Below are 19,298 nucleotides of genomic sequence, written 5' to 3'. Positions count from 1 at the left end.
GGAGTTTGTTTCAAGTGTCTCTAGTGTTTGGCTTGATAGTTAGATAAGCATTCAGTGGCAGACAGCCTAACAGAGGCAGTCTGACATTTTGGATGACGGAAAGTGATATTGGCCCTGCTCACCACTTCAAAAGAGGATGCTGTCACTGAATAAACTGAAGAACTCTTTCTGTTTTACAATAGCCAAGATGCTCTACGTTGTGTTGACCCACAGACATATGCTCCAATACTCTGAGGAATGCTAAGGAGTCAAGATGCAGCATGTTCACCTGAGGACGTGTGCTCCAGTGCTCTGAAGGAGTCAAGATGCAGCATGTTCACCTGAGGACGTGTGCTCCAGTGCTCTGAAGGAGTCAAGATGCAGCATGTTCACCTGAGGACGTGTGCTCCAGTGCTCTGAAGGAGTCAAGATGCAGCATGTTCACCTGAGGACGTGTGCTCCAGTGCTCTGAAGGAGTCAAGATGCAGTATTTTCAGCCAGAGAGTTTGTTTGTTGTGAGGAGGCCTGGGGGAGGGAGCAGATTCAGGTTGTGCTGTTGACTGCTCCAGGGAAGGATGATGGAGGGGCTAGCAGGAGACCACAGCCTGGCCTGGCAGGAGACCACAGCCTGGCCTGGCAGGAGACCACAGCCTGGCCTGGCAGGAGACCACAGCCTGGCCTGGCAGGAGACCACAGCCTGGCCTGGCAGGAGACCACAGCCTGGCCTGGCAGGAGACCACAGCCTGGCCTGGCAGGAGACCACAGCCTGGCCTGGCAGGAGACCACAGCCTGGCCTGGCAGGAGACCGACCACAGCCTGGCCTGGCAGGAGACCGACCACAGCCTGGCCTGGCAGGAGACCGACCACAGCCTGGCCTGGCAGGAGACCGACCACAGCCTGGCCTGGCAGGAGACCGACCACAGCCTGGCCTGGCAGGAGACCGACCACAGCCTGGCCTGGCAGGAGACCGACCACAGCCTGGCCTGGCAGGAGACCGACCACAGCCTGGCCTGGCAGGAGACCGACCACAGCCTGGCCTGGCAGGAGACCGACCACAGCCTGGCCTGGCAGGAGACCGACCACAGCCTGGCCTGGCAGGAGACCGACCACAGCCTGGCCCGGCAGGAGACCGACCACAGCCTGGTCCAGTAGGAGACCGACCACAGCCTGGCCTGGCAGGAGACCGACCACAGCCTGGCCTGGCAGGAGACCGACCACAGCCTGGGTCTATGATCAGGGGGTAACATCGCCTCTCAACCACTGACCAACACAGAGAGGGGGAACAAGAACTTGTCTCCTCGGCTGACCACACCACACACTCAGAGGCCTCCAGGGTCCTTCCGCTGTGCAGTATTGGGGCTTTCCCTATGTGGTACTAGTGATATCAATGTGGATTGTCACCATTCCCCATGGTCAATGAAAGGTGGTGACTAGCTGTGTGTCATACAGCTGGATATACACCCCTGGGTCATCCCTTCATGGTGACTGTGCTTCTCTTAATGAGGGTGAACTGCTGATCCCTTATCTAGATAGACTGTCTGACTTGTGGTGGCAGGTGTGGACAATACATTACAAGGTTAACCCACGGCGAGGCACACTGTCATATCTCTTCTCTCATCCCTCTTCCCTCGGTCTGTTTCTCTGCTGAGATCAGAGATCCTTCCCATGCTGATGCTTGCGAATAGTGCCACCAGCTGGTTAAGTTGAACCATGATCTCCCTGGCTTTAGAATCAGAGAGGAGAGCAGGGAGAGAGGATGTATGGGGCTACGGTCATGGTCACTACTCATTCTGAAGAGCAGGCCCCTCCCATTCCAGCATTGGGGAACATCCTGTGCCCACGCGCGCTATGCCTATTTCTATGGCCACAAACACTACAGATGACACAATCTGTTCACACCCCAACTTGTTGGAGGAGAGAACATTTCAAGTTTATTTTACTGCTATTCTATACATTTTGCCATATGTGTTCATGTGATATTTCAGTGACTCGAACATTACTCCCAAAAAAAGAAACCTAAAAGATGTCAGCTGACATGGGAGAGTTGATCTGGACATTTCTGACCAGTTATAAATAGCTCTCGAATGTATACAATGATGGAAAATAGAAAAACTGAGGATGCACTACCCAATTTCGAAAATGGCACCTTGTGCTATTACAACTTGATAGCCGGACTGACCCCTGCGCCGTCCGGCCCTGCCGATCCCTCTCGCCCCCCCTTAGAGGGCCTGCCCCACAGTTTGGGAACCACTGCGCTAAAGCAGATGAAGGAGGATGTGTCCACAGCAGAGTAAAAGAGATTATTATACATCACACATCCAGCACATTAACCCAGTCGTCCCTCTAAGGCACTGGAACCTGTCCTCCGTAATACATTGGTATTATACTGTATTGAGTCATCTTTCTGTCTAATAACGTTGTTTTTCTCTCTCCCTCTCTCTCCCCAGGTCAGACATCTCCTGTGAAGTCTCTAAAACCTGTAAGTTCAAATAAATGCTTTTAATTACCCTTCTCCTCTCTTCCAGAGACTCTCCCCGTGGCCTCTACGGGGGATTCTAATCAGAGACGTGTGTCCCAAATGGCGCCCTATTCCCTATGTAGTGTGCTACTTTGACCAGGGTCTATAGGGCTCTGGTCAAAGTAGTGCACCATGTAGGGAATAGTACCATTTGGGACAAACGTAGAGAGTGTAGAAGCGGGTCTGGGAACATAAATGGAAACACAGGGCTTTTAAACCCCAGATGAATTATTAAAACAAGCCCTGATATAACTTTGTCTTCGTTTCATTCCCTACCAACAGCAGTCTGCTGTAGAGAGCCGTACATTATTCAGGGAGCTGTTCGCGAGCCACACGCTCGCTGGTATTATTTTTGGAGGCAGCCGGCTGACTCGGATGGGTGAATGTGCTCCTGGCAAACAGCTATTTAACATCCTGGCTGGTAGTAGCTATACTGTGTAACAGTGTTTTGAAGCCGTAAATCCATGTTCAACAGTTCTGATGTGCCACCTTGTACAACAGAGTATACGTGTCTACTGGGTCAACAACAGAGAATTGTATTGAGATATAATGTATCCAAATGGAAGAATCCGGCTCAGTGGAAGTTTTTTTCCCCTACAGCTTTTATGAGGGACTGTGTTAACAAAGGTCGGCACTGCAAACACTAGTGGAAAACGTCTATGAGTAGTTTGAGAGTACAGAAGAACATGTCCTGTCTTGCTAAATCCAGCACTATTACCCCGACATGTCTTGATCTGTAGATGATGCTATACGGGCCATTAAAAAAAAAAAAGGTGCTGTAGAGTTGAATTGAATCGTCTGGTTTGTTGTGTTGCAGTGCACTGCTCCCATGTCGCAGCAGAGGCAGGAGAGGCAGGAGAAGGAGATGTCCACCAGCACCGAGACCCTCAGCCCCGCAGACCCGGCCCTGACCCCGGCCCCCCAGCCCCTTCCCTTCCCCCCCAACACCATGCGCTCAGCCTCCCCCAAACCCGACCCCTCACAACTCTACCTCAAGTCCAAGGCCCTGCTGGACAGCAAGCGTGAGTATACAGTACATACCACTTCCTTACGCGACAGCCCATGTGTACCGACGGGGTGCCAGTCTCTTCTTCACTCTTCCTTAACCCTCACTGTCCTCATGAGTACTGAAACATAGGTGTTCGGTCTTTGCCTGTTCTTCTATAGCAGCGGTGAATTCAATGTGTCCTCTTCCTTTCCCTCATTTTCCCCATCCAGCCCCCAACACCAAGGACCTAGATGTGTTCATCAAGAGGAACCAGGAGTCGGGCTTTGGTTTCCGCGTTTTAGGAGGAGAGGGGCCAGATCAGCCCGTAAGTACCCTCCCAGAGAGACTGCTGGTTCGGCCAGCATGAAGACTCCGGGCACACTGTGCGCTGTTTAGCCCGACCCAGACTAAGCCTCGTGGTTTAAATGGGTTACCTCCAATGACCACGAGTATGCTTAATCTGGATCTGGGAAACTGGCTCTAAATCTGGTTAAAGTTATGCCCTTGTGTTTGAGTGGCTAAGATACATGTCATCATGCCCTCCTTTGTTCCCTGGCTTCAGGTGTACATTGGTGCCATCGTGCCCCTGGGAGCGGCAGAGAAGGACGGGCGTCTGCGGGCAGGTGATGAGCTCATGTGTATCGACGGGGTGCCAGTAAAGGGCAGATCTCACAAGCAGGTGCTGGAGCTGATGACCAACGCTGCCCGCAACGGACAAGTCCTGCTGACAGTCCGCAGGAAACTCGCTCACACAGGTGTGTGTGTGTGTGTGTGTGTGTGTGTGTGTGTGTGTGTGTGTGTGTGTGTGTGTGTGTGTGTGTGTGTGTGTGTGTGTGTGTGTGTGTGTGTGTGTGTGTGTGTGTGTGTGTGTGTGTGTGTGTGTGTGTGTGTGTGTGTGTGTGTGTGTGTGTTTATGCAACTCTTCTAAAAGTGATGATCGCTGTGAGAAGTGCTGTAGATGTCAGATCCAGTCGTGGGAGATGATTTACATAACAAACAGGGAAACAAGACGAGTTCTGTTCTGGTCTGTTATATCTTGACGGATGGACAGACTGAAGCCCCTGCTTGTACGCAGCTTTGTTTACACACACAAATAAGCTTCAATGACAAGGGAGAACACTTTTGAAATTGCTTTTGGATTTTATGTATTGTAATGTCAGACGTGTTTGAACTGGAAAAATGAAGCATCAATCATAGACGCGTTGCTGTTGATATCCAGACTTGACAAAGATTTTCACTCCAAATATTGATTTCCTATTCTGTGCTCAGTTCAGATATGCCGTACACACATCAGAGTCTTTCAGTACAGTAATTGTGGGGTTCATTTGGAAATGAGCACTGGAACGGCATTGGATCAGCCTGAAGGGATAATGAGGTGGCATAAACTGAGCATTATAAAACCACTTATTGTCTTTGAGCTTTCATACGAATGGCTGAGAGAGACCATCAACAATGTCAAAATTAGGTGATTCAAATGTAAACGGTAAGCTTCCCCAAATGAACCCATCCCTGTGTGCGTGTGTGCGTGTGTGCGTGTTTGCGCGTGTGTGCGTGTTTGCGCGTGTGTGCGTGTTTGCTCGTGTGTGCGTGTGTGCGTGTGTGCGTGTTTGCGTGTGTGTGCGTGCGTGCGTGCGTGCGTGTGTGTGTGTGTGTGTGTGTGTGTGTGTGTGTGTGTGTGTGTGTGTGTGTGTGTGTGTGTGTGTGTGTGTGTGTGTGTGTGTGTGTGTGTGATCAGAGGAGGACGTTGGTGGTGGTCAGCAGAAGGTGGCTCCAGCCCTGGTTAACGGCTCTCCCAAGCTCCTCCGCATCGAGGTCCCTACGGCCAGCTCCCCCCAACACCCAGAGTGCTACAACGTCACCCTGCAACGCAAAGACAACGAAGGCTTTGGCTTCGTAATCCTGACCTCCAAGAACAAGCCGCCTCCCGGAGGTAAGAGAGAGGGAGAATCATATCATAGAACGTTCCGCTCGGCTAGTCTGATTACAGGGGTTCTTCCTTTAAAAGTTTACATTTACATTACATTTAAGTCATTTAGCAGACGCTAAATGACTTACAAATTGGAGTTACAAATTGGAGTTTACGCAGCGACGGTTTGTGGTAGATGGTGGCAGATTGTGGTAAATTGTGTCATTCTGGCAACAATGGCTGACACTTAAATAACGCGCCACAGAATTCTGTGGCGTCCCGCAAGCTGTGCTGCAGTATGGCTGGTAGTACATTGAAAAACAATTGAAAAACAATTACTGCCCCACAAGCACCATCTGCACTGTACCTGACAGGGCTGAGCTAAATTTTCCTGTCATCTCGTTCTCTCTCTCTCTCTCTCTCTCTCTCTCTCTCTCTCTCTCTCGCTTTAGTTATCCCTCACAAGATCGGCCGCATCATCGAGGGCAGCCCCACGGACCGCAACGGTCAGCTGAAGGTGAGCGACCGTATCTCAGCTGTCAACTCCCAGTCCATCGTGGAACTGTCCCACAACGACATCGTCCAGCTCATCAAGGAGGCCGGCAACACTGTCACCCTCACTGTGGTGCCGGAGGATGGTAAGAACTTCCACAGACACGCGGAACTCTGGGATATCGAGTCCTACTTGAAGTCGTCTTTTTTTGTTTATGTTTACTGTAGAGCTACGAAGTTTGTTAGTCTTGCATTACCTGTTTTTTGTTTTAGTATTTTGATATTGTTAGAAGGGAAAGAGGAATGGTACGGAGTTGAGATGACTGGTGAGGATGAAGTGCTCGTGTGCATGACATCCATACTGAAAGTCTTCTGTGTTCTTTTAGAGAATAGTGGTCCTGCATCTGAAACCAGTTCAGCCAAGCAGAGCCCTGCAACACAGCACAGAGCTGTGGGCCAGCAGCCTGCCAGCCACACTGACAGGTACAGGAGTGGACACACACACACACACACCGCTACATGGCCCATCCTGAAGAGGAAAGAGAAGGATTAACAGAGGGGGGTTTTCCTGCACTCTGTCTTTGATCTTCCTGTTTAAACCAGATTACCTGTCAGACTTAATCCATTACTACAGACTGATAATTCCCCTCTCCTCCCCTAACTCTTTTCTCTCTCTCTCTCGCTCTCGCTCTCTCTCGCTCTCTCTCTCTCTGTCTCTCTCTCTCTCTCTCTCTCTCTCTCTCTCTCTCTCTCTCTCTCTCTCTCTCTCTCTCTCTCTCTCTCTCTCTCTCTCTCTCTCTCTGTCTCTCTCTGTCTCTCTCTGTCTCTCTCTGTCTCTCTCTGTCTCTCTCTCTCTCTGTCTCTCTCTGTCTCTCTCTGTCTCTCTCTGTCTCTCTCTCTGTCTCTCTCTGTCTCTCTCTCTCTGTCTCTCTCTGTCTCTCTCTCTCTCTCTGTCTCTCTCTCTGTCTCTCTCTGTCTCTCTCTGTCTCTCTCTGTCTCTCTCTGTCTCTCTCCGTCTCTCTCTCTCTGTCTCTCTCTCTCTCTCTCTGCTCACTGTGTGGTTTCACCCTGGATCTCTCCTCATTTCCCTTTTCTCTAATCAAGTCAAACCCTTCCTCCTTCTCTGTGATCTCTAACCTCTGGCTCGGGTCAGGCAGGTCTCTGGAAGTGAGGGGAGCAAGAGAGGGAGGCTGTTGACTCAGCACTCTTAAGTATGTAAACTCTCCCCGTTAGGCAGTCCGTGAAAGATGCAGAGAACACTGACACTGTGATGTTTTGTCTGTGACTGTTTAGGAATGAAGACCCTCTGGAGTTGAAGTCCGTCCCACCCAGCGAGCTGGGACAACTCATCACCTCGGGCCCCAAGCAGGTGAGGCTATGGCGATAAACGGTCAAACCCTGTGTGTTTCCGTGTGTTGTTTATTGCTGCGTTTGTGGTCGTTTTCCTACCCTTGAGGGAGCGACATTGGGTACCCAAATATCATCAAGCTTGCAATCACACACCTATTACAACATAATCATGACATTATAGCTAAACGTTAGCCGAATAACTGAATTGAACGTGGTAGAGATGTATATTTTCTCTGGATCAGGGCTGTTTCCACGTGGAGCTGGAGCGAGGCCAGCGGGGGTTTGGCTTCAGTCTGCGGGGAGGGAAGGAGTACAACATGGGCCTGTTCATACTGAGACTGGCGGAGGAGGGCCCTGCGCTGAAAGACGGCAGGATCCACGTGAGTCAACCCAGGGCGTTAATACTTGCTCTCATAAATGGGGGCTTCTTCTGTTCGTTCTATGAGAATGGGTACAAAACTACATGTGTGATGAAAGGCGTCTGTGAGAGAGAACTGGTTTTAACCAGTTTTAACAAGTTTTAACAGTTTAACCCATATGGAACTGTAATGTTTTTTATTTTTTTCGTTTTTTAATTGAACCTTTATTTAACTAGGCAAGTCAGTTAAGAAGTTATTATTATTTTACAATGGCGACCTACCCGGCTGAACACTCCCCTAACCCATCCCTGTGGGATGTCATGTATGTCATGTCGTGTGTGTGTGTGTGTGTGTTGTTACCACAGGTTGGAGATCAGATCGTGGAGATCAATGGCGAGCCCACCCAAGGCATCACACACACCCGGGCCATCGAGCTGATCCAGGCTGGGGGCACTAAGGTTTTGCTGCTCCTCAGACCTGGCCTGGGCCGGGTCCCCGACCCCAGTGAGTGACCTCGGACTCGATAGGACGAATACTCTACTCAAACACACACGGAAGAGTGACCATGTTCTCAACCAGAGAATTAGAATCCGAACTCGACACACAGCCTCCTCAGACACTTGCTGCTGCTTAAGATACACATACGTATAGAAGACTGACCATGGACTAACCATGTGCGCTCTAGTATTGTATTTCTAGAATACTATTTATTCTACTTGTAGGGTCTCAACACTGCTCAAACACTATTACAACTCCTTCCAAAACACACACACATCATAACCCAGCTTTTACAGTACCTCCCTTTTTTTGCATGTGAAGGCTGTTGCAGGCGTCTCTCTTTACCTTTCTCTCCCTCTTTCTCTCTCTCTTGCTTTATACCGCTCTATCTATCTGGCTCTACCTCTCTGTCTGGCTGTCTTGGCACTGTTCTCTGTCTCTCTCTCGCTCTCTCTCTTCTTCCTCCCTGTAGGTGTGAACTCTTCTTCCTCCACCCTGTGCTTCTACATGAAACCAGAGCATCACTAGTGGCCTCACTGCTTTTCTTGGTCTGTCCCTAATAACCTTGGTAAACCACCTCGTTCTCCTCTCTCCTCCTCTTTGCCTCTGTTCTCTCCTTTTAAAATGAGCTTCTGTCTCTCTCTCCTCCTTGCCCCCTCAGTCAGAACTGGACAGCTCCTCACATAACAGCCTTATGCCCCAGACAAGGTCTCGTAGGATGAGAGCTTATCTAACTGTGACCTGCAGGAGGTGGTCTGAACGGAGGCAGTGGCTCCTGGGAAACAAGTTTACTAAACTAAGGTCTCAATTCAATCAATCATAGATAAAGGAAATTGCACTAGAGTACAGGTTCCCTCTGAATGTTAATGCAGAACTAGAGGTGTTTACCATGAAAAGAGAGAGTTGTTTTTCTCAAGGACAAAACCAATCATGGCCTTAAAATAGAGTTAGCATTCTGAGTGAAACTGCAGTTTTTCTTTATCTGCAATTGACTGAATTGGGGCCTGAGACCCACGCTGGAGTACGGCGTGGCTCTAGAGCCCCCGAGGTTGTTTTAAGGTTATTACAGAACCCAAACACTGACGCCACTGAACGCACACGACATCACAATGATTGAGGCCAGGAGAAAGTAGTTAACTAGATGTTGATCAATGGGAAGGAGGGCAAATGTTAAAAACGTGTGTGTGCGTTCACCGGTATCAACTCTTTCCTGTCCTGAGATGAATAAGAATGGATTTCTATGAGTTGTTCCTCATAGAAATGGAAAACCCCATTTCAGCTCCAATAAGTCCATCTCACTTGCTGGTTCTCCGCTACATCTTTGCTCTCTCAATCACGCCGGTGCTACTCTTATCAGCTCGAGGGGGAAATTGAAACCTCAGCCGTGCGACTATGGAGAAAACCTTGCACCTACCTCCCTTTGATGTCACTGGCCTCCACTGATACATATCTCACATTCATATTGTCTATTTGACTCAAAAGCTCATATTTGAAAGGTTATAATTGGGAAAATAGAGAAAGAAATTAATTGTGTTATATGTGGTCTTATTTTAAGAGATTTAAAGATACTTCACCACCTTCACATATTGAATATACAATTACATCCCAGACTTTAATATAACTGTGATATTGAAGCAGATTGGAAATACAGCAATCTGTTATTTTTTCTCTCAGTTAGCTAGAGGTGAAACCATTTCATTTCTCATTCACTATGACTCTCAATGCCTTTATTCCAGGTATGAAGGAGAAAGTGAACATTTCACCCTCAAGCTTTCCAAGACTCTCTGCATCCGGCCAGCAGTCATCCCCTGCTTCTCCATCCTCCATCTCCTTGTCCACCTCCGAGCTGTCCCCGCCCTCGTCCGCCAACACCACTGCCCCCGAAGAGCCCTCTGTCTGGGACATGTCCGCTGCTGCTGCCCCCTCCCCCTCCAGGCTGCTGGAGCCCAACAAGGCCAGAGGGCAGCAGCCTCGCCACCACAGGGGTCACACCAGTCCCAACACCCTCCCCAAGAAGAGTGACTCCATGTCCCACAGCAACAAGCATGCTAGCCCCAAGAGAGCCACGGAAGCCCGGGCTGATACCAAAGAGCGCTCCCAGAGCCCCAGGAAGACAGACAGAGGTGACCGAAGCCAGGCAGGGACTGTTGAAAACAAGAACGAGTCTTTAGAGGGAGACGTAAGAAGGGAGAGGAAGGCCCACAGCCACGGCCAGAGAGAGCGCCGGGAGGGCAGAGAGGGACGCTCTTCCAGCCCCAGGAAGACCACCCCTAGGAGGGATCCAGAGGCAGGAGTCTCCAGGCAGCCCTCAAGGGGCCAGGATGAGGGTCAGAGGCGTTCTGGAGGGCAGCAGCATCCTAGCTCCAACCCGGCCTCTGGAGAGGGCACGCAGGGGGGAGAGAGGAGGAGGGGTAATCAGGAGGAGGACCCCACTCGCAGACAGGAGAGGGAGAGCGAAGGTTGGGGAACCAGCGAGAGCCGTAGGAAGGACAGGGGGGCGGCGCCTCATAGATCCCACTCCCAGACACAGAGGGAGAAGGCACGGCCAGACTCTGAGGGCGGAACCCTGCATCGCAGAGAGGGGGGTCAGAGAGAGGGAAGAGAGAGCAAGCACAGAGAGGCGGCTGAGGAGGAGAATCCGAGTGATACCAGGGGTAGCACAAGTAGTGCTGCTATCCAGGAGCACACATATAACGGGAACCCTAGCAGTAAGAAACCGGCCACCATCACCCCGGGGCCGTGGAAGGTCCCCAGCTCAGCCAAGATCAACCCTCATGCGGAGGGTAACTGATGCGTTGTCGACGGACTAACCCGTCCATAACAGACTACAGTTCTGCTCACCTGCATTGATGATATTTAGAATGGACCAATGAGGAGTGCAGGGGATCGAGGTTATTTAGCATCACTGTGTTACTCCTCATCATCACATTGCCTCCTATTGCATATCAATGCTTCTTTTCACAGTTTGCCTCAGCCAACCTTCCAGGCTGTCTTAATGTTCAAAGTGCAGTCAGTCTGTGGCTCTGCAGTGGTGGTGGGTGCCTGTCTGATGTGAAGGACAGTGAAATCCAATCTGTTTTGTGCCAATCAGAGACTCGGACATGCTGGGAAGGGAGTTGGTTCATGTCCTGTATAATCCTTTCTGTGAAACTCTTTTTGTCGGTAATGAAAGGAGGCTTTGATGAAGGATGCTGCTTGTCACTCTGTATGAAGGTTTGAAGGATGGGCTCGTATCCAGGCAAAATCACTCAGCGTTTTGTGTTCCTGGTGGGATTGATCTACTGCTGTGTCCCTGATGGGTGTATAAAAGAGGTGGTGGTGATTACTCCTCGAGTCACTGGGAGATGAAGGGGGTTTGGGTTTTCAATGATTGTCTGTCCATATCCAGTCCAGTCATGCTCTCTGTGTAGACTCTGAATCGCTGTTATCAGCTTTGCAGTAGATTTTAGATCACTACGACAACGCTTTATATGCATCTATCTGATGACCATACACTTGTGGTTAGGTATATTGTTTACTTACTGCTACACGTGTGTTCATTTATGAAGCATATAGTAATTTATTGAGATTAACTATGACAAAGTATATATATATATATATATATATATATATATATATATATATATATATATACACACACACACACACACACACTATCAACGTATTCATATGCTACATTTGGATGTAGTGAGCTAAGCATAGAAATAGAATGTGTAGAAGAGACATAACCACTGAAAATGTAAATGTGTTTTTTAGCCACATAGACACCTGTGGGGAGTACTTCAAAAAATTGCTCATGACTACTGTGTTCTAGTGTACATTACATGACTTATGCATCACTGTATCAATTGAACTGCCACCATGTTGGATGAGCCACGTGAAATGACATATGGACTGCTAGATAATTGTGTATGTCAGTCTATGATCCCTATACATTCTATTTCTATCCATTCACAGCCTGTTCCATCCTTAATCCGTGTTGTTGTTTATTGTCAGCAGCTATTTAAGGTCTTCTGGCAGAATGTGTATACTACAAGCTGACAGGTATTTATTTGAGTTATTGCTGTAGCTTTGACTGTACGTTGTCTCATGTGTCTTACTTAGCAAGGTGTTTCCTAATCTAAATCTGGGGGTAAATTAGCTGTGTAAACAGATTGACGTTAAAAGTTGAGACCTTTGCACATTTTTTGTTGTTGCGACATAGCAGTTTTTCTTATTCTAACGTGCACATACAAATGTGCTTTGAATTGTGCACCAGTCCAAGGTGTTAATATTCAAATCAATCTAAAGACTACAGTAATACCCAGGTAATACCAAACATATCCTGGTTTATTCTGATACACTTTAGACTATAGTGCCCTCTCCTGGAGGAAGTCAAAGAAATGGTCAGAATCCCTGAAACCCGAGTTTCACGACTCCTACATAATGTTAAACAATTGTTATGGTATAGCCTACTCTGTTTTAGGGCATAAATGATGTAGCATGTATGAAACATATCTACTAAGACCTTTACGTTTGTGTGTCCAGCTTAAAGTCTGTTAAACAAAGCAGTCTTTTCTTCCTAGCAACCATGGAAAACAAGGGATTTTACGTACGGCATTGAATTGTGCACTCACAATGTATGGAATAGCTTTCAAATGAAAATCTATTGAGAAACGGATTAGTCCGCGATGCTTGTTCTCTGTGGTGTGGTTCAATTCACATTTTGCCATCTCTTGATACAATCGTATAAAAGTATACTGATTTTGATGAACTCTTCAGTTATGGATAGTTTCCCTTTTACATCCTTATTGTTCATGTCACGTGTGTCTATATAATAATGTGGCCTTGCATTGCTTCAACAGAACAGCCTTCTGGTCTCTACATTATGTGGTAGTTGTAAATGTTTATAAATTGTACAGCACCTGTATAAATATTTACCTTCATTCCCCCCCAAAAAATGATGTAAATCGCTCTATTATTTTTTTAAGTAATTAAGAAGAAAATAAAATGGTGAGAGGAAGTAGTCTGGTCATGGCGTTCTGTTCATGCACTGATAAATAAAGTTTGAAAACATAAACATATTCCTTTGTGTAAAGTGTATTTAATGGTACAATGAATCTGTCCTGTCTGCTGTAATGAGCACTGGTGGGGAAAGTACCCCATTTTCATACTTGAGTAAAATGATTTGGTTTGAAATATTTGAAAGTATCAAAATATCTATGCAGCTTTATTTGCAAATACAATATGCAGAATATATTATAGAATACATTTTTTGAGAAAAACATGATATGTATAGGACAGACAGCTCATTACCAAATTACATTTCAAATGTTTTGAACGGTGCGCGCCATTGCGCGGGACAGACATTCAGTAGGCTGTCTGTCAGAGGCGCTCAGGTTATAAAAAAAACATTACGTCAGCTGTAGTGATTGCGTGCAGAGACGCACGTATTGCCCAAAAAGGAACTTCAACTCCCATACAGCCCATGCAACTCGAAAACTACACAACCCGTAGAGCTCACATACTGAGCGTGCGCATCAAGTGTGGACAGAGCAGAAAGGGTGGATAAACTGCAAGTACAGGATCGCTGGATGCATACAAGAACTACAAATTCAGATCGAGTTGCGCAGTATGAATTTCTAGCCATTTAAATATACATGCAAAATGGCTGCACAGGTCGACTTGGGCCGTATTAAAGTAGAAAATCATGTAAGGGACAGCCTTGGTAAATTAGCCAAAGAAAAGAAGAAAAAGAACAAGAGGGAGCTGTCACCATCAACGGATAAACGCCAGCGTTCATCCGAAAAGGAAGCAAAGAAAGCGAAGCTCCATCATCACCACCACCATCACCCACAACATGTTCAACAGCAGCGAATACACCACCCACACCAGAATGGTCAACCACAACCACGCAACTCCAGCACCGAAATAACTACTCTGCACCACCAGCATTATCACCACCATCACCACAACAACACCAAAGGCGCAAAGGACACGCACCCTCAACCTCCTCTGCCTGCGCAGAAGGTGGTATCTGCAGCAGCCAAGTTGGACAGGAAAAAAAAAACGGTTCTGCCGCCTGGACAGTTCACTTTCACGCCCCTCAAAGTGGCCAAGCCCAAGGACAAGATACAGGAGAACAAGGAAAAGCACAGTGAGAAAGAGCTCAAACTCAAGAAGGAAAACACAGAGGCTAACGTGAAACATGGGGTAGGCCTATGTAAGAAAAACAAAGGTAGGTTATTCTTGCCTATTCCATTCTATTCTATTAATTCTTAATGTCACCACTCTAATTGCTTGAATCGTATGCAAACTTACAATTAAGTCAAATGAACTAATCTGTTGAAAAGAAGCAGCCAGGTGATGCATAAACAGGTGAGGATGTTTTGAATACTCGTAGTTGTGAACCAATTGCAATTTTGGTATGGACAAATGATGTGCATGGTAATGAGCTATCGTCTTCCTGCCTCCAGAGCCCCATCATGATGAGAACAGCCAGGCCCAGTCCCTGGAGGTGTACCTGTTGAGGAGGAGGAAGAAGAAGAGGAGGCGTCGTGAGGATGAGCGTGGTAAGAAGATCCGCACATTCAACAAAGAGGTCCAAACTGTGTATGGAGGTCTGGCTGACCACAGTCCTTCAGCTCGCCTTGGCCATGTGAAGGAGGGGAAACACTGCCAGCCTGCTACAGGCCCCAACAACCACCACACTCCTAAAGGGGTACACAACCACACCCATCCCCCCTTCCTGTCCCCCCAAGACCACTTCATCCGCAGCTCGTCTCTGCAGACAGGCACCGTCTACGGCCACTTCATCCACGAGGAGCGCCAGGCCAACGGCGGAGCGTCGGTCCTGCACGCCTACGCTGATGAGCTGGCCTCTCTACGGCCCGTGGAGATGGAGCGCTTCACCCAGGAATTCCTAGAGCTGGCCTTCGCTGAGAGACCCCGAGGGGCAGCCCGCTACGCCCTGGCTGTGGTGCACGGGGCTGCTGCCTTCCTGCCTGACTTCCTGGACTACTTTGCCTTCAACTTCCCCTCCACGCCGGTCAAGATGGAGATCCTGGGGAAGAAGGATATAGAGACCACTACTATCGCCAACTTCCACTCTCAGGTAAAGTATTAAAATCGTCATGGAAATGGCCTGTCAGTGACCTGATGTTACCTGTATGGGACTTCATACTGTGTTTTTGTCTTAGCTGACATTAAATACACTGGTACACTGAGCTACAGGGTGGGAAGGCTTTTGTTCCAGCCCATCATCAACACCTCAACCAGCATGATAAAGTGACCCAGTGAATCAGGTGTTCTGTTTGGCTATGTTTCAGCTCTGAGACAACAACAGTACTTATCTTAATCAAAGTTATAAATTAGCTCATTCTTCCAATAGTTGTTTCAGTCCAAAGTACACCAACGTTAAGTCTATAGCTGAACTCTTGCCAAGCTTTCCCTGTTGCTATGCTCTCTAGAGTTCCATGCCGTTTTACTGCGGTTTGGCAAACCAATGGACACGCATAGCGGCGGCAGGTAGCCTAGTGGTTAGACCGTTGGACCAGTAACCGAAAGGTTGCTGGATCGAATCCCTGAGCTGACAAGGTAAAAAAAATCTGGTTCTGTCCCTGAGCAAGTTAATCAAATCAAATGTTATTGGTCACATACATGTGATGAGCAGATGTTATTGCGGATGTAGCGAAGTACTTGTGTTTCAAGCTCTGACAGTGTAGTGCAGTAATATCTCACACATTACACAACATATACCCGATACACACACATCTCAGTAGGAATTATTTAGGACGAGCGATGTCAGAGCGGAACGGACTAAGATACAGTAGAGTACAATAGAAAACAGTATATACAGTGCCTTGCGAAAGTATTCGGCCCCCCTTTGCCACATTTCAGGCTTCAAACATAAAGATATAAAACTATTGTTTTGTGAAGAATCAACAAGTGGGACACAATCATGAATTGGAACAACATTTATTGGATATTTCAAACTTTTTTAACAAATCAAAAACTGAAAAATTGGGCGTGCAAAATTATTCAGCCCCTTTACTTTCAGTGCAGCAAACTCTCCAGAAGTTCAGTGAGGATCTCTGAATGATCCAATGTTGACCTAAATGACTAATGATGATAAATACAATCCACCTGTGTGTAATCAAGTCTCCGTATAAAAAAATGTAAAGCCGGATTTGGATACAAAATGATTTCCCAAGCTTTAAACATCCCAAGGAGCACTGTGCAAGCGATAATATTGAAATGGAAGGAGTATCAGACCACTGCAAATCTACCAAGACCTGGCCGTCCCTCTAAACTTTCAGCTCATACAAGGAGAAGACTGATCAGAGATGCAGCCAAGAGGCCCATGATCACTCTGGATGAACTGCAGAGATCTACAGCTGAGGTGGGACACTCTGTCCATAGGACAACAATCAGTCGTATATTGCACAAATCTGGAAGAGTGGCAAGAAGAAAGCCATTTCTTAAAGATATCCATAAAAAGTGTTGTTTAAAGTTTGCCACAAGCCACCTGGGAGACACCAAACATGTGGAAGAAGGTGCTCTGGTCAGATGAAACCAAAATGGAACTTTCTGGCAACAATGCAAAACATTATGTTTGGCGTAAAAGCAACATAGCTCATCACCCTGAACACACCATGCACACTGTCAAACATGGTGGTGGCAGCATCATGGTTTGGGCCTGCTTTTCTTCAGCAGGGACAGGGAAGATGGTTAAAATTGATGGGAAGATGGATGGAGCCAAATACAGGACCATTCTGGAAGAAAACCTGATGGAGTCTGCAAAAGACCTGAGACTGGGACAGAGATTTGTCTTCCAACAAGACAATGATCCAAAACATAAAGCAAAATCTACAATGGAATGGTTCAAAAATAGAATGACCAAGTCAAAGTCCAGACCTGAATCCAATCGAGAATCTGTGGAAAGAACTGAAAACTGCTGTTCACAAATGCTCTCCATCCAACCTCACTGAACTCGAGCTGTTTTGCAAGGAGGAATGGAAAAAATTCAGTCTCTCGATGTGCAAAACTGATAGAGACATACCCCAAGCGACTTACAACTGTAATCGCAGCAAAAGGTGGCGCTACAAAGTATTAACTTAAGGGGGCTGAATAATTTTGCAGCCCAATTTTTCAGTTTTTGATATGTTATTAAAGTTTGAAATATCCAATAAATGTCGTTCACTTCATGATTGTGTCCCACTTGTTGATTCTTCACAAAAAAAATACAGTTTTATATCTTTGTTTGATGCCTGAAATGTGGCAAAAGGTCGCAAAGTTCAAGGGGGCCGAATACTTTCGCAAGGCACTGTACATATGAGATGTAAAAATGATTTAAGTGGCCAGTAACTCATAGTCTATACCTATAGGCAGCAGCCTCTAATGTGCTAGTGATGGCTGTTTTAACAGTCTGATGGCCTTGAGATAGTAGCGGTTTTTCAGTCTCTTGGTCCCAGCTTTGATGCACCTATCCTGACCTCACCTTCTTGATGATAGCGGGATGAACAGGCAGTGGCTCGGGTGGTTGATGTCCTTGATGAGCTTGGATGGTACTATGGTGTTGAATGCTGAGCTCTAGTCAATAAAAAGCATTCTTACATAGGTATTCCTCTTTTCATATGGGATAGGGCAGTGTGCAGTGCGATGGCGATTGCATCGTCTCTGGATCTATTGGGGTGGATCTAAGAATGTGTTCAGCCTGTCCGGAAGCAAGACGTCGGTCTCGGCGACGTGGCTGGTTTTCCTTTTGTAGTCCGTGATTGTCTGTCGTCCTTGCCACATGCGTCTCGTGTTTGAGTCGTTGAAATGCGACTCCACTTTATCTCTATACTGATATTTAGCTTGTTTGATTGTCTTGCGGAGTGAATAACTACACTGTTTATATTCTGCCATATTACCAGTCGCCTTGCCATGGTAAAATGCGGTGGTTCGCGCTTTCAGTTTTGCATGACTGCTACCATCTATCCCGGGTTTCTGGTTAGGGTAGGTTGTAATAGTCACAGTGGGTACTACATCTCCTATACCCTTCCTTATGAACTCAGTCACCGTATCCGTGTATGCGTCTAGATTATTTTCGAAAGCTACCCGGAACATGTTCCAGTCCACGTGATCAAAACCATCCTGAAGCGTGGATTCCAATTGGTCAGACCAGTGTTGAATAGTATGAAGCACGGGCACTTCCTGTTTGAGTTTATGCCAATAGGACGGGAGGAGCAAGATGGAGTCGTGGTCAGATTTGCCGAAAGGAGGGAGGGGGAGGGCCTTGTAAGCATTCTGGAAGTTTGAATAGAAATGGTCGAGAGTCTTAGTAGGGCGAGTAGGACAGTCGATAAGTTGATAGAACTTTGGCAGCCTAGTCCTCAGATTTGCTTTGTTAAAATGCCCAGCTACAATAAATGCAGCCTCAGGATATGTGGTTTCCAGTTTGCGCCGTGAAGTTCTTTGAGGGGCGTCGAGGTTTCGGCTTGAGGTGGGATGTAAACGGCCTTGGCGATGACGGGGGAGAATTCTCTTGGGAGATAATATGGTTGGCTATTAATTGTGAGGTATTCTAGTTTGGGTGAACAAAAGGACTTGTTCCTGTATGTTCCTAGAATTACACCATGAGTCGTTAATCATGAAACACACCCCTCCGCCCTTCTGCTACCCGGAGAGAGATCTATTCCTGTCTGCGTGATGTACTGAGAATCCTGCTGGCTTTACCGACTCCGACAGAGTATCCCAAGAGCGCCATATATCCGTGAAACAAAGTATGTTACAGGCCCCGATGTCTCTCTGGAAAGAAATCCTTGCTCTTAGCTCATCAACTTTGTTATCCAATGACTGAACTTTAGCGAGTAATATACTCTGAAGCGGTGGGTGGTCGAACCAGCAGGCCGCCTCGAGTGCTTCCTTTCCGCCAGCAATGTTTCGGATCGGCCTCTGGAATAAGTTAAATTGCTCTGGGGAGAGTGGATAATGGATCTGCTCCAGGAATATTCTTGGTCGTAATGCTGATAGTTCTAGTGAGTTACCGCCGTCCTAATATCCAATAGATCTTCCCAGCTGTATGTAATGACACAACATTTCCTGAGCTAATAATGTAAAAAATAGTACATTACAAAAAAACAATACTGCAGTTTTCTAAGAGCTAGTCGCGATGCTGCCATCTCCGTCAGCGCCATCTTCCATTCCACTCTTCCCCGGGCACAGAGGACATGTCGATATTGGAAG

At 47.2% G+C, this 19,298-nt stretch overlaps 2 protein-coding genes across 3 annotated transcripts in view; both read left to right on the top strand.

Annotated features, from left to right (window-relative positions):
• LOC124045992 (membrane-associated guanylate kinase, WW and PDZ domain-containing protein 3-like) overlaps positions 1-11,693 on the top strand; it is a 194,169-nt gene extending 182,476 nt beyond the window's left edge. For both annotated transcript variants that reach the window (XM_046365877.1, XM_046365876.1), the window contains 11 exons: positions 2,427-2,458; positions 3,315-3,519; positions 3,716-3,810; positions 4,048-4,240; positions 5,221-5,415; positions 5,844-6,029; positions 6,270-6,366; positions 7,177-7,252; positions 7,476-7,613; positions 7,958-8,096; positions 9,827-11,693. In XM_046365877.1, coding sequence (XP_046221833.1) covers positions 2,427-2,458; positions 3,315-3,519; positions 3,716-3,810; positions 4,048-4,240; positions 5,221-5,415; positions 5,844-6,029; positions 6,270-6,366; positions 7,177-7,252; positions 7,476-7,613; positions 7,958-8,096; positions 9,827-10,881 — 2,411 coding nt within the window. In that variant the 3' untranslated portion in view covers positions 10,882-11,693. The remainder of the gene's footprint in view (positions 1-2,426; positions 2,459-3,314; positions 3,520-3,715; positions 3,811-4,047; positions 4,241-5,220; positions 5,416-5,843; positions 6,030-6,269; positions 6,367-7,176; positions 7,253-7,475; positions 7,614-7,957; positions 8,097-9,826) is intronic.
• A 1,921-nt stretch (positions 11,694-13,614) lies between these two features.
• The window catches only part of LOC124045990 (lysine-specific demethylase 9), an 11,988-nt gene continuing 6,304 nt past the window's right edge, over positions 13,615-19,298 (top strand). Inside the window, exons 1-2 of the mRNA XM_046365875.1 lie at positions 13,615-14,307; positions 14,546-15,183. Of these exons, the coding sequence (XP_046221831.1) occupies positions 13,737-14,307; positions 14,546-15,183 (1,209 nt within the window). The 5' untranslated portion in view covers positions 13,615-13,736. The remainder of the gene's footprint in view (positions 14,308-14,545; positions 15,184-19,298) is intronic.

The sequence above is a fragment of the Oncorhynchus gorbuscha genome, linkage group LG10 (genome assembly GCF_021184085.1).
Source record: "Oncorhynchus gorbuscha isolate QuinsamMale2020 ecotype Even-year linkage group LG10, OgorEven_v1.0, whole genome shotgun sequence".
Taxonomy (NCBI): Eukaryota; Metazoa; Chordata; class Actinopteri; order Salmoniformes; family Salmonidae; genus Oncorhynchus; species Oncorhynchus gorbuscha.
This window is presented reverse-complemented; position numbering and strand designations above follow the sequence as displayed.